Source organism: Paroedura picta, chromosome 10 (genome assembly GCF_049243985.1).
Source record: "Paroedura picta isolate Pp20150507F chromosome 10, Ppicta_v3.0, whole genome shotgun sequence".
Taxonomy (NCBI): Eukaryota; Metazoa; Chordata; class Lepidosauria; order Squamata; family Gekkonidae; genus Paroedura; species Paroedura picta.
This window is the reverse complement of record NC_135378.1, coordinates 53909794-53924115: the sequence shown is the minus strand read 5'-3', so window position 1 is coordinate 53924115 and position 14322 is coordinate 53909794. Positions and strand designations below refer to the sequence as shown.

The 14322-nt window shown below is 37.3% G+C and overlaps 1 protein-coding gene across 5 annotated transcripts in view; it reads left to right on the top strand.

Annotated features, from left to right (window-relative positions):
* Nucleotides 1-13801, top strand: part of GAB1 (GRB2 associated binding protein 1) — a 93648-nt gene extending 79847 nt beyond the window's left edge. For 3 of the 5 annotated variants that reach the window (XM_077300203.1, XM_077300204.1, XM_077300207.1), the window contains 5 exons: nt 5518-5607; nt 7616-7709; nt 8516-8639; nt 10083-10205; nt 12021-13801. In XM_077300203.1, the coding sequence (XP_077156318.1) occupies nt 5518-5607; nt 7616-7709; nt 8516-8639; nt 10083-10205; nt 12021-12179 (590 nt within the window). In that variant the 3' untranslated portion in view covers nt 12180-13801. The remainder of the gene's footprint in view (nt 1-5517; nt 5608-7615; nt 7710-8515; nt 8640-10082; nt 10206-12020) is intronic. The other 2 variants (XM_077300205.1, XM_077300206.1) reach the window with 1 other exon arrangement.
* The last annotated feature ends 521 nt before the right edge of the window (nt 13802-14322 follow it).

The window sequence follows — 14322 nt, the reverse complement described above, 5'->3', positions numbered from 1 at the left end:
CAGTTCAAAGCTATTTACATAAATGAGGGAGAGCATCTATTAATTTTTGAAAGCCTTGTAAGTCTCTATAGAGGCCGCATGAGCTGAAAGCATGGGTCAATGTAATGAATGGTGAACAATATAGTCCTTATAAATCCAAAGACAAGTAAGCTTTTCTTTGGATTTTTTTTTTGAACCACAATATTTGAGTGTGTCTTGCATATTTTTGAAAATGAATATAATTTCAATATTGCTTTTAAGAATATTGTATATTGGTTTGTGTGTGTTCTTGGTAATTCTGCTTTTTGCTGCTTTAACCTTTCAACGCTTGCATGCTACGGTGATGGTACACTGGAGGCAGCATTGCTAGCAAACTGAGATTCACTTTGAAATAATCCTTGACTTCTATTCGCACAGCAGGGTGGTGTTCATATAAATCAAAGCACGTTTGATATTTGCAGGCCGTGATGTAGTCTTATTATTGAAATAGCATGAACAACTTTTCCTCTTGCGATCAAAGAATTGTACTCGGATTTAGAATGTTCAGTGAGAGGATCTCAAGGAGGTAATGGTCGAAATGAGGCTTTTGTGATCTATAGTATTGCCATTTTCTTCAGTAGGCCTAAAGTAGCTTGCACTAATGAGCACTATAACGTTAATTCTGCTGGCCAATGCAGAGGTGATAACAGTAATTTCAAAGCCATATTCACAAATTTGAGTATTTTCTATAGTCCAGAGGGGTTTTTTTAAAACAGAAAGGAAATGATTTTGAATAATTTCAGAAAACAAGAAAATTTGATAAGGCTTTCTACATAAAAAGGGACTAATAGAGAAAAGTCAACTAGTTTTAATCATATTGAAGAACTCTCCTCACACACAGGTATTTGTGCATGAGCACATGTTGCATTTTGCTTAAGGAACCATTGATGATAGATAACTTTTCTTCAGAATTAGTTCTTAAATTTGCCTTTGCTTTCTAGCTTTATATTGGGGATGTAATACTGTTTTTGTTCAGCGTGCTCAGGTAAAGTACATAACATTTCAGATGCAGTGGAAATTCTAAACATCATTGTAAATCTCATGTTTAATTAATGACATCTGCTTAGAGACACAGCAAATGCTTTATTCGTCTGCCAGCTCGATCCAGTGGTTCCTTGTTGGGCAAGTAAGGCATCTTGGAGGGGTTGGGGGAATGGAGCTCTCTCTGCAATAGAAGGAGTCCTCTGTAAGAGTGAACCACAGATTCCAACCATACATATACTTATCGACTTAAATGTTTAAAAATCTACAGAATTGGGTAAACATACCTCAAATGTCTGATACATCGCACATATCACACAGATGATGAGGCATCTTCAACTGATAATAGGATAAAAAAGGTTTTTTTAATCCACATGTCATTTTTATAGACTCACGTCAATCAGTCTTCCTTTCTTTTCTATGTGTGATTTTATTTTGATACTGTTAGCATAATTTTAAATAAGTACAAAAAGGGCTTTTTAGTAGAGAAACCTACATAATTGTGTGGGTGGATTGAGATATATGTACCATTAAGAAGGGAAAATGTGCATGAATGGAAGAAAAATAACTGGAGCAACTTTCTGAACCTGTTTCAATCTGGCTTTAGGCCAAAATTTGGAACAGAGACTGCTTTGGTTGATAACCTCTCATGAACACTAGATAGGGCAATGTGACCCTTTGAAACTATTGACCAAAGTAGCCTGCTGAGACACCTGTCAGTGCCAAGATGAAGGGACACCCTAATATGGTGGTTCAAGTCCTATGGAGGGGGGTTAAGTATCCAAAAGTGATGCTGAAATTACTTGTAGCCATTTTGGCATTTTGGTCCATGGACCAAAAGGGCTGCAAGTGATTCAGTGCTGGATCACTTCCCTCCCTTTGGAATGGTAGAGGGGGGAAGTGAAATCGATCCCTGAAATGGCTTGCAGCCCTTACAATGGCTTGCAGCCATTTCAGCCTTATGTCAGGGCCTGCAAGCCCATCTGCTGTCAGCCTAAAATGGCCAGCAGGCTTGGTGGCCATTTTAGTTGCCTGTTTTGCTCCTTCCCCTTTTGAAAGGGGGGAGCAAAATGGGCAGTTTAAATGGCCCAGCCCTTTAAATCTAACAGCTCAGGGACAGATTGCCTTGCCAATTGCTAGGTTTAAATGGCTTGAACACAACTGGACAAAATGTCTGTGAAATGTCTCCTCCAAAACTTGGGTTCAGGGGGTCATGAACCTGCCAAATTTATGATGAATTTGTGGTTGTGAACCGGTCCTAACAGATTTAAAATCGTGGTCCATTATTGTTGTTTTATTTACATTGTATGATGATATAATGCTTTGAGTGCTGCAAGAAAGAAGGGCAGCTAAAAATGTTTTAAATAAAAAATAGCTACTATTCATTGTATAATATTGGCCAAGCTTCCAATATTTTTATCATGGGTTACCATTTTTTCTATGTCCTTAAAAGCTATTATTTATTGTATTTATTTATTTAGCAGCAAGTCTATCCTCTTTTGCACTGCCCTATTATTTAATGTCATATGGATCTCATTTTTCTTCCTCCCCATGAGAATATCATGGGAATTGGAATATCATGTAAGTGCTGAATTCTGGACTGTGGGGAATTTTATGTCAGGGATAAAATGTAATTGGGATGCCTCTTAAAAAAAAACAACCAAGTGCTACTGGCAGTAACTGATTATGGTATTTATTTATTTTAATTAAATTTTATTTTAATTTCTATCCCGCCAGTCCCAAAGCCACTTGTGGTAGGGAACAAAACATTTACCACAATAAAATCACCATGAAAAACCCCTTAAAACCAACATACCCTGGTGGTGAAAACCCCTTCCCCCCACTCTACACAGCATCATGTCTCGGGGTTTTGAGGAGTGGCATGATGTCCTGGGTTCAACTAGGGAAGGGCCCATGATCTTACCAGCCCTGTCCTCAACCAAAGACCTGGCATAAGAGCTCAGTTATACAGGCCCTGCAGAACTGTGACAGAATTCCATTTAATATCCCTTTGACATTTCATTGTGTTACCAATGATAAGTTCAGAATAAGTGGTGGTATACAATATGTATACATTATTTTAAAAGGAATTTTCCCTGATGTAGGCAAAGAATATAATTTCTGTATAAAAGAAACATGATCTGGTTAATTTACATTTAAATAAAGGAGTTTCAGTTTATTCATCTTTACTTTAAATTTCTGTTCTTTCTTTCTCAAACCTCAGCATAGGTGACAATTTTAAGACATTGTAATTCGTTGGATTATAGTGGACAAGTGGGCTTAAAAACCTGTTAAGCTAGCAATGCTGGGAAGTTTGATAAAATGTCTGTTCCTTTGGAATGACCATAGGATTGCCTTAATTTTCCAAAGGACCAATGGGGAAGCTTTAAAGCAAAGGCAATTGGCAGCTTGCAATGTGATCTCTAGAGAGTCTTGCAGATCCTAAATATGAGTCATGTTGGCTTAGCTGTGTCTGCCTCCATGGGACTGTGTGTTTGTGTGTGTGTGTGTGTGTGTGGGAGGGGGTATATTAACAGTGAAATTATAGGCTGATAGACTGAATCCTCAACTGTAAAAAAAAAACTTAGAAGACAAGTTTAGCTCTATTTTGAAGTCCCAGAATTCATCTTTTAATTTCCCCACACATGATAACGACTGTCATTTCTTCTTTTCGGAAAGTGGATCCCCACTTGCTTCTTTTCATCCCGATATTGTGTTGGCAAGTACCACTGAAAATACTGGCTGGCAGCTAATCTCTGTAAACAACGCATACAGATATAGGTTGCATTTCCCAAGGGCTTTCTGCCACACCCTTTCAGTAGCCACACATGTAGTGACAATGCATGTGTTACCATCATGTGTGATCATCTAAATATTATTTTCATGCTCCTCCCATTCCAAAATTGTGTTCAGCTTAAAGATGTTTGTTTGAAAACTGCCCTAAGTTTAGCATGAAATTTGTTACATGTGAAGTCCCAGGAAGGAACAGCTTCAGCTGTGCTTTTAAACTAACTTTGCCAAATATAACCATGATCTCTGGGTCACTTCATGTGGCTGCTTTGGCTCCAATAGTGCAGTGGTGAGAGCTACATAATGCTCATCCCCAAAGGCAAATGGTTGTACATAACGATACATCTTGCTAAACATCAGTCACAAAAAATAGCATATGGATCTCAGCTCTGCACGTTAGAATGTTATGGATCTACTCTGTGCCACCAAGGCAGTGGGAAAGTAACTTAAAATAAATCAAGGAAAAGATTCACAAAGGAAAAAGAAATAAGCATAGCGCATGGATAAATTAATCAAAATGATGGCATTTTAAAGATGTTTAATACAGTTAAGTGATATAAACAGGCATTTGTTTCCCTATAACTGAAGATCATACCAGCTCTGTTACCTTGGCAATTCAGCACTTCCCTGACAATATTTGCAGCACAACTTTGTTCTGGAATCACATTGGAAACACTCTATAAAATATGTATGCATTTCCTCCACTTGCTGAAGCCCAGTGGGCAGGCATTCCCTGTAAAACTGGACGGCAGCCCACTTATATAGTGCCTCTGTAGTGCCCCTTATGCTGAGTGTAGGCAGTCAGCTACAGCAGTGGTCCGCAACCTTTTTATCACCGGGGACCACTCAAAGCCGGGGACCACTCACCGAGGACCACTGAACGCCTTTTACTGAGGCCCGGTGGGGGGGGGGAGTTTACTCCTCTACTCTCAACCACTGCCCTAGCGCTCTCTGATCGCTATGGTAATGTTTAAACATCCCTTCAAAATAAGATACAGACACGCCACAACAATGAAGTTTGTTGTAAAGGGCTGGGGGGGGGGTGAAGTAAAGGGCCGGGGGGGGAGAAGGCGTCCTTCGGGGCCCACCTCCAATTAGTCGAAGGACCACATGTGGTCCGCGGCCCACAGGTTGGGGAATCGCTAAGCTACAGGATACAGACTGTCCATGGAGCACCTTTCCTCCCTGAGGATGATGTTCTTGGGCATGTGTTTGCTGAAAGGGGAGGGGAAAATTGCTGGATGTGCTTTCCTTGTTTTAACAGACATGCAGTGCAATCCTAAGCAGACTTGAATTCTTCTCAGCTCATTTATTCAGTAGACTTAAAATGATATAGTTCTGTTTAGTATTGCAGCGGTTAACAGTGATAGATGTAGCCAGTGTGGTAGCATGATTTTTCAAGGCCCCAGCAGTTTGGGACAGAATCCCATTGTAAAGACAGTCATTAACCAGATTTTTATGGAGTAACATCTATTTTATTATTGGCATTCTACCTGGTCTGCGTGTTGTTTCCTTCAAGAAGCTTCTGTGCATGCTTTCTGGGCACAGTGCTTTCGCCCTTGCATGAGCTCTTTAGCCACACTGCAGAACTCCTCTCACCAGCTGCTTGCTTTTGTTTCTTCTTTTTGCTCGGGGCATGGTAACTTATTGATAGGATTCCATTTTCTCCAGTTCTTTTTTTTTTGAAAGATCATTTTAATAAGAGAGACTCTTCTTTTTACCAATTAGGTCAGAGCCCTAAAATTTTAAGACCTAAACCACATGGTTTAGAGCGAACAGATTCACAAACCATAGGTGACTTTACCACAAGAAGAAAGGGTATGTACTCTGGCACTGCATGATCTCGGCACTATGAAAATGTTTTCTAAAAACAAAGCTCTTGTAAAACATTGTCATTACTACTCATCAGTACATTAGCCAAACTATTTTCTTCTTGAGCAGAAGCATACTCACAGCAGACAAACTTGATGGAATATGATGTATGTTAAAGTAGCTTTTCTCGATTCGTAATTTATTTGTATAACTGTTCATATTTTAATGACTATTACATTCCTTGAGGTTATATTAACAAACGTTTACTAATGCAAAGATACAGGAAATTTGTCTAGTATAGCAAGTGAGATCAGTTACTGGAAGCAGTATTACTATATGCACAGCTGGAACAGTGTTAAACAGTTGACCAGGGTTCAGTCAGCCTCACTGCCAGGCTGCCATAGGAAACTGTGCTTATATAGTTCTTAGTCATGGATGGAAGGGCGAATGTGGAGTATTTTCAAGTCTTTGTTAACAATTATTTAAAGTACATCAAAGTAATTATAAAGTATTTTATTGTAAATCTTTACCTGAATACCTTAAGTTTTCCTATTCTGCTGTATAGTTTACTAGATTACCTTTGACTAGTCACAACATTGTTGTTGCTGTTATTGACTGAAAAGGCCCTGGCCCTGGTTGAGACCAGGCATCCTTCTAGTGGGCCGGGGACCACCAGCAGATTTATACCCACTGAGTGCAAGGCTCACCACCAAAGCCTTGAACCAGATCTGGAACACATTTGGTAGCCAGTGCAGCTGCCTCAGCACCGGCTGGATATGGGCCATCCAAGGTGTTCCAGTATTTCAGGCTAACACATTTCACAGAATTGTAAGGATAGAATGGGGGGAATGCATATCACATTGAACTCTTTGGAGGAAAAGCAGAAGAAAAGTCTAATAAGTTCAATACATACATATGGATTATTTAAAATGCTTGCGAACAGAAAGCCTTGGAAGATCTACCTAGTAGCCTACTTAGAATCCTGTTCAGGTCTATTCCATGGGGCTTGCTCCCAAGAAAACGTTTCTAGTATTGCTATGAAAGCAACAAACACTTCTTAAATAGTGCTGTCCCCTGAGCCTGTATGAAAGAGGGTTTTTTCCCTTATTCTTAGATAAATACCTGGATTCTTTAAGGCAGTTTTAGCCGATGCTTAAACACTATATGAAAAGGACTTAAAGTTATGTGAGCAACTTCTTAAATTGCTGCTTTTTTATTTTTTACAGAAATGAGCTACCGGTGCTGTTTCAGTTGGAGTTAGTTTGCATGCTTTTAAAAAATGCAGTAATGTCCCAATATAGTTTTGTGCTCAAAGATTTCTTAAATAGCATAATTTCTATTAATTTCAATGTGGATTCCTAGAAATTACTAGAAATTTTTTAATTCCATACTGAGATCCAGTTAGGGTGTTATTGTTATATTTGTAATTATTGCTCGGATTGTAATTACAACTGAAATCAACATGTTACCTTTACTTTGAAAGTGACATCCAATGATACTTCCCTAACAAACTGATCCAGTTTGAGAACTGTCAGTTCATATGTGCTACATGATCAAATTTTGTGCTCTCACATTCCTTCTCTTGCACTTTGGTTCAGTTAGCTAAGTTCCACCTTTAGATTGAACAAATTGTAGTTTGCTGTTGCAGCTAGACCAGAAATTATAGTGAATTTTCCATACAAACCAGGATTACAAATCATCTTTTAACCGTAGTTTGCAATCCTAGCTTGAAAGACAAACACATAACCTCAGTTAAGCCTGTATGTCATTGACTCCATCAAAAGAGTCTAAATACAAAGTTTGAGACCATATAATACAAACTGTATTTAACAGCCTGCTTTCAGAATGTTCAGATGTTAAATACAAAGTATATAATAAATATTCTGAGAAATAAAATGTATTTTCTGGTCTTAATATTTCCTTTGTGATTTTTTTTCAGTGGCTATCTAGTTCATCAGAGAAATTCAATTTCAGTTTTCCTTCAAAATTCAAACTTGTTTATTTCCTTATGCAGTAAAACCAGCACCTCTGGAAATAAAACCTCTACCTGAATGGGAAGAATTGCCAGCTCCTGTAAGATCTCCCATCACCAGAACTTTTACACGAGAGTAAGTAATGCATTTATACTATAATATAGCATTTCATTCACATGTGAAATAGGCATGTGTAATAGACAGCCTATTAAATGTACAGTGTACTATTTCAGACTAAATTTGTTCATGCTATGAGTTTTTGTTTTTTATTATCTGAGTTTTTATTGTCTGGGTTGTTAATGACTTGCTTATTTTAATTTTATTTGCTTAAGTGTATCTTGTTTTATTTTGTGAACCTCCTTGAGCAATGACTGAAGAGACGGGACATATATATTTTATAAATAATTAATTATTGAGTCAGTAGCAGGTCCCAGTTAGTTGAAATCAACACGATTCCTAAGGAAGAATGCTTCAGATTGTAGTACTCCGAACCCAGGGGCAAATTCCTTGCCAAGTTACTACCAAACTCACACCCCACTTCTGATTTTGATAAAGTCACCTATCAGTTATCAGATGTCGATCCCTATATTTCATATAGGGTGGCACTTTTTGCTCTGGCCGTCAGAAAGATCCGAGCCAAAGCTTTTTTACAAGTGTCCCCACCTTGATACGCCGTGTTTTTTTAAAAATTGAAACTCAGTAGCCCTTGTCTACAATTTTATGTACGCAATATTGGAGAAATATTGTTTTATTCGTATTTGTACCATGTTGTTTTTAATTATGTTTTGTAATGGCCTTTGGCTGTACACAATAAATGTTATCGTATCGTATCGTAACATATTATAAGGCAATGTAAATTTACCTGTCATTGCTTTGAAATACTTAATATTTGTCAGAAACATAAAATCTAGGCTTTTACAAAAAGAATTCCTGTCAATTAGTTCCTCCAGGTTTCCTTTGTCTTCCCGACCTGATTCAGTTCACAGCACAACGTCCAGTAGTGACTCACATGACAGTGAAGAGAATTACGTACCTATGAATCCAAATCAGTCCAGTGATGACCCAGTATGTTGATTTTCATTTTCATATGAAAGCATGTATTATTGTTAACTTTTTAGCTGTAAGATATGGGGCGGTGGTCAGTTCTATCAATAATAAGGGTTTAATTGTAAACTTTTTCCATATCTTGGACTCTGACAACCTTATAAAAGAAAAAAGAAAATGTAAAACTGAGAACTATTGAGATATATGTTGCATGCTTCAGGTGTATGGTATGCTTCCATCTGTATTATTTTGGTTTTGTGATATAGGGATCAAATTGGGGACAGGCTCCTGCAGCTGTATCTCAGTCTTAACATTAGTGAAAGCCAGAGCTAGATTCAGGTGGGTGGCCATGTTGGTGTGAAGCTGCAGAACAAACTTTTAGTCCAGTAACACCTTTATGACCAACATAGTTTTATTCAAGGTATAAGGTTATGTGTATAAGCATTCTTCTTGAGATTTAGAAACATAATTTCCACAACCATTCATTATATATGGGGGTGGGGGTTTAGTTGCTAGGAAGTGCTTGTTGGAGCCAAGATGCATAAGTAACTAGGCGATTATAGCTGAGATTGGATTAAGGCAGTTGATAAAATATGTGAATGGCAATAATTTAACATGCAAATGCAAGAGTTAACAAATAGGTGTGTCCAGTGGCACCTTCATGACCAACTAAATTCAATTCTGGGTATGAGTGAGAGACTTGTTATGTCTAGGTGCAAATTCCTTCAAATACATTGAAACAGATTTCCTGAAATGTTATATATAGGTAGAGGAGGACGTTGTTTCCAGGAAAGGCCAATTAGAGTCAAGATATATAAGTAACTGAGCAATAAATATGGCTAAGATTGGAATTACACATTTGGTAAAATGTGAATAGCAAAAATACAGCTAATAAAGAAATAGCAAATTAGTGTACAGCATAATGAAGATGTTTAACAGATTCAAGGACCAAACGGGAATAACAACCTTTGCTTATAAGGTTACCATTTGCTTGGGTTTAATTCTGGGGGAAAACCTAGTGAAGGAAATATATATGTCAAAATGCGGATGTGAGAGCCGAATGAAGTTCGCATTAGTGAAATAAGACACCAATATCCATGTTAAATCCTGGGGATTCCATCATTTTGAGTTTTGTAATAACTTGCAACTTAGCAATTTATCTTTCTAGTCTATTCCTGAAGATCCTTTGCAATAAAATAGCTACTTTGTAGTCACCTATTGAATGTCCAGGAAGGTTGAAGGCATACTGTGTCTCTTACACCCAGAACTGAATTTTGTTATTCTTGCAGATGCCACTGGACTTTAGAACTTTGTTCTAAAGCCAGAGTTGATTTTGAATTATATTGCTTTTCCAAGACAGGGATCAAAATTTTATATTGATATTGTCAGTTTCCAATATGTTGAAAATTACATTCCTATTATTTATCACATTTTCTGATTTAATTGTTTTCATTTCAACTTCAGGTTTTGTTTGGCAGTAGTAGTCTTGATGGCGGAAGCAGTCCTATGGTGAAACCTAAAGGTGATAAACAAGTGGAGTATTTAGACCTGGACCTAGAGTCTGGAAAATCTACCCCACCTCGCAAGGTAAACAAAGCTGACTAGTTATGATCCAAAGGTGGAATTCCTGATAAAAAAACTAGGCTGCTAGAGCAGGTGATTGTTTCCTAAGTGATAGTGACTGTCCTTTGGGGGCAAGGCAGATGTGGATTTAAATCAGACTCGCAGCCCCAGTTGATCAGAATGACTGAATATCCCCAAATAAAAGCTGGAAATATTTGGCTTTGATTTAGGTCAGCAGTACCAATAGTCAAAACAGAATCTCTAATCTGCATTCAGTTTAGAAAATACTGATATTTTCTATGTTATTGGGTTTTGGGGTGTTTTTTATTTTTTATTTTATTTTATTTTTTGCTAAATCGGGACAAATTCTTACCCTAATCTTCACCAAATGTTTACAGGGATTGTTCCCTTAGAGAATTCTTCAAGATAAAACAATTGACTGTTTGTTGGGAAAGCCTTTTATTAAGGGGAAATAATAGGGTAATAGGGTAGAACATACATAAAACATTGAAAAACACAAAGATAATACAGAGGAAATCAGAGAGAAGAGGGAAGAAAACAGCTTTTAGGAAAGCCGATATTTAACTGTTTTGAAGATAACAGGTAAGCAGAGACAGCAGCAAAACCAGCAGCATTTCACAGGAAGAATAGGCAGGCCATCGTGCAAGTGGGGGTGTATGGAGAGTCTAAGCACACACATACCCCGCTATGAAGCAGGATGCCCCTTGATATAGGGCAAAATGCTAGCCCCCGTAAATAATACCTTGATGGATTTCTGGGGTTGAAAACTGGTCTGGGAGTTGAACTATAGGTGTAAATGATTCCTGATGAGTAGATGGGAAAGCAATCGGGTTTAGGAAGCTGTTTAATTAAGATAAATGAATGCAGGGAGGTGAGGATGGGGCCTGATTGGATTAGCTGGTAGATTCTTGGGAACTCTATTGTCCTAAATCATGCATCTCCCTGGGTTGGGGAGGAGGTTGTTAGTGGGTTAGCTATTCCTTCCTACAGTACATTGTCCAGAGTTAGCCTGAGTGACATCCATTTTAGTGTCATTTTGGATCAGGCAGTATACTGCTTATGTTTTAAATAATATTAGAGGACAGATGTTTATGGTTTTCTATTTCTAAACTGTCACTCGATGTGAGAAGAGGTCTGAGTGCTGACATCAGTACAGCATTGATGTGGCTTGGCATTAGCTATATTCCCTTATGCCAGAGTAGAGTTTAGTTGCCATTCCAAGCCATTAAGAAGCAGGACGTAGGATGGGCCTACAATGCTAGCAAGCATTGCTATGAGGAAATAGCTTAACATTTTCCTTTTCAGTCTGTATTCCCCTATATCTGAGAATGAAAATAACCTTAAAAAGAAAAAAAATCCCTTTATTTTGAGCCTTAGTGAATTAAAAATGGTCCTTATCAAGTAATTTTTGATTTGTCTACTAGCTAAACCTGGCAAACATTATTTAAAGTGGAATGCCACAAAACCTTAAATTATTACTAAGCTTAGGACATCTAAGTTTTCTATATTGTATTGTTTTTGAAGTTAGGTTTAAGAGATAGTGAAGTGTTTATTAAAATAACATAGAAATTGTAATATTCGCTAACAGAGTTGTCTCCCAGTTCCATAGGGAGTACTGCAACTATGAATATAGCTTCACTGCTCTGAAAAGAACAGAATGTCCTGTTTGCTCTGAAAGGTTATTCTGGAATGTAGCAGGGGCTGTAATTGGGGGGCAGCATTTTCAGAAGCAACTTGTGCAAGGGAAGGGATCCTGAATCAAATTCATAAACCTGTGTTAGCTTACCGCCTCCTTCCTTTATTTATTTTGCTCTCCAGACCAAGAGCAGTGGTTCAGGAAGCAGTGTGGCTGATGAAAGAGTCGATTATGTTGTAGTTGACCAACAAAAAACACTAGCACTGAAGAGCACACGGGAAGCTTGGACTGATGGGAGGCAATCGACAGAATCTGAAACACCAGCAAAAAGTGTAAAATAAAAAAAATGATCTTCTATTCCTCCTCCTTAAATGTTGATAAAAGAGCTGCAGTTACAACATGAATTGATAAAATGGCACTGGACAATTCTTTAATAAATGCATTTTCAAAAATACATGTAGATCAAGACAAGATGAAATTATGACATTATCCTGTAACCTGTGACATCTGGGTAATTCAAAAGATGTAAAATAATGTGTACAATAGTATTGCTTAGGCCCCAAAAGATGTCTTGGCCTTAAGTTAACACATTTGTAGCATTAACATGTTAATGCACTTTTTCTGTTAAAATGTTGGTTCACCTTTTCCCCGTTAATCTCCTTTAACATTGTTTTATCTGACACTACTATATACTATACCATTCTAGGAAGTAAGCTACTTGTATAATACTTAAAAGTTTGAAATTAATTTTAATAGCTCAAAATAATTAGGAAGAAATAGTTTAACAATTTAATCTACTTGAACTGTCAAGAGATGATTTGTTAAATATGTATGTTTATATTTAATACTTGCAAAGAATACTTGGAAGTCTACAGGTTACCTTCCTAACAATAAGTGCTGTGAGTTAGTAATAATAAACATTATTGGTTTAGAATCTACCCTTATGCAATAGCAAGTAGTAGAAGAGCTTTTGTTATATTTTAATTGATGACAGTGTTTATTGTTCAGTGTCAGAAGATTCTGCAGGGTGGGATCTTTTCACTGAAGAATTAAACACCAAGTAAGCCTGCAAACCTTCAGTGGTGTGCAGTAAGGAGTGATCTTAACAGTTATTGGCAAGTGGTAACTTTTACATTATTTGCAGAAGGTAGAATCTCTTAACACCAGGTACGTACCTAGCACTGTGGTGCTACACACTTTCAGGTTTAAACAATGAACTTTTAGTTTTCTACTTCTACCAAACTTCAGTATTGGTTTTTAGTATGAAAATTAGACGGTCTGACATTCACTGTCTGTAGTACTAGAGCATACTGTGATTTAAAAAAAAATTCCAATGGAACTACTCTCATCTTGACACCCTAGTGCTCTTTTTATGGTCTTTATTATGCCTGGTCTCCTGCTTGGCCTTATATTTAAATTCCTATGCAATTGATATCTTTTATCATTTTGTTTTGGTGTTTTTTTTAAAAAAAAGAAAAGATGTGCTATATCAAAGTTATCTTCTTCGTTTTTTTAAAAGGTGCCCTTCCCCCAGGTACAGATTTCATGTTGTGTACTTTGATATATTCATTCACTACCCCTTCTTCAAATAGCAGCTTCTCCTGAATTAGAATCCTAATTTAGCTCTATGAAAATAATGTAGTTTTGAAGTACACAAATGACTTAATGCATTAATTACAACACGATGGAAAATCTACTCATACATTTTGATACAGATACATTTAAGTAGTTTTTTCACATCCATACCTCCTAAATATTGAATGAGCATAGAAATATGTTAATATTGTTTTAATGAATGTTGGCCTTAATACTGTGCCTAATTTACCTCCTTCCCTCTTTTATAGTATGTAAATTGTCTTTGTTCTTAACAAGATTTCTTTTTAAATTAGAAATATTGTGATTTTTTTAAAACTTAACACATTGCATTTGAGGTGAATTTTAAATAAATTCAAACTGTCCTGTTGTTGATGTGTGCAAGCTAATGATTAAAATTACAAAACGGCAACACATTGGCCAAAGTGTTAGATCATGAACTTTTAGGCAAAAATCATAGGTTGTATTATGGAGAAAAAGAATCCAAAAATAGCAGTGTTCTATTTCTTGTTAGGGCTAGCCACTTGTCACAATGTAGTGAATTTTCAGAGTTCCCCGGGACTCTTCATTGGATTGAAAGTTTAATTTAGAAAACAAAAAAGAACAGGGACAGCTGCCATGGGGATGGAAGAGGAGAATGCTTTTTCCAGGGTTTAGTGGACCCCCCCCCAAAAAAAACCCTATACTTATTGTAGAAATCTAGAGGAGTCCAGGAGGTAGAGCTGATGTAATGCTCCAGTCACCTGTTTGCATGTTATTAGCTCAGGCCTAGGAGGTTGTGTACTATCTAAAAAGATTAAATGAAACAATGTCATAGCCGCTGGATGGCAACCCTAGGGCCATGGGATTTTCAAGGTAAGAGATGAGAAGAAGGGACTTGCTATTGCCTTC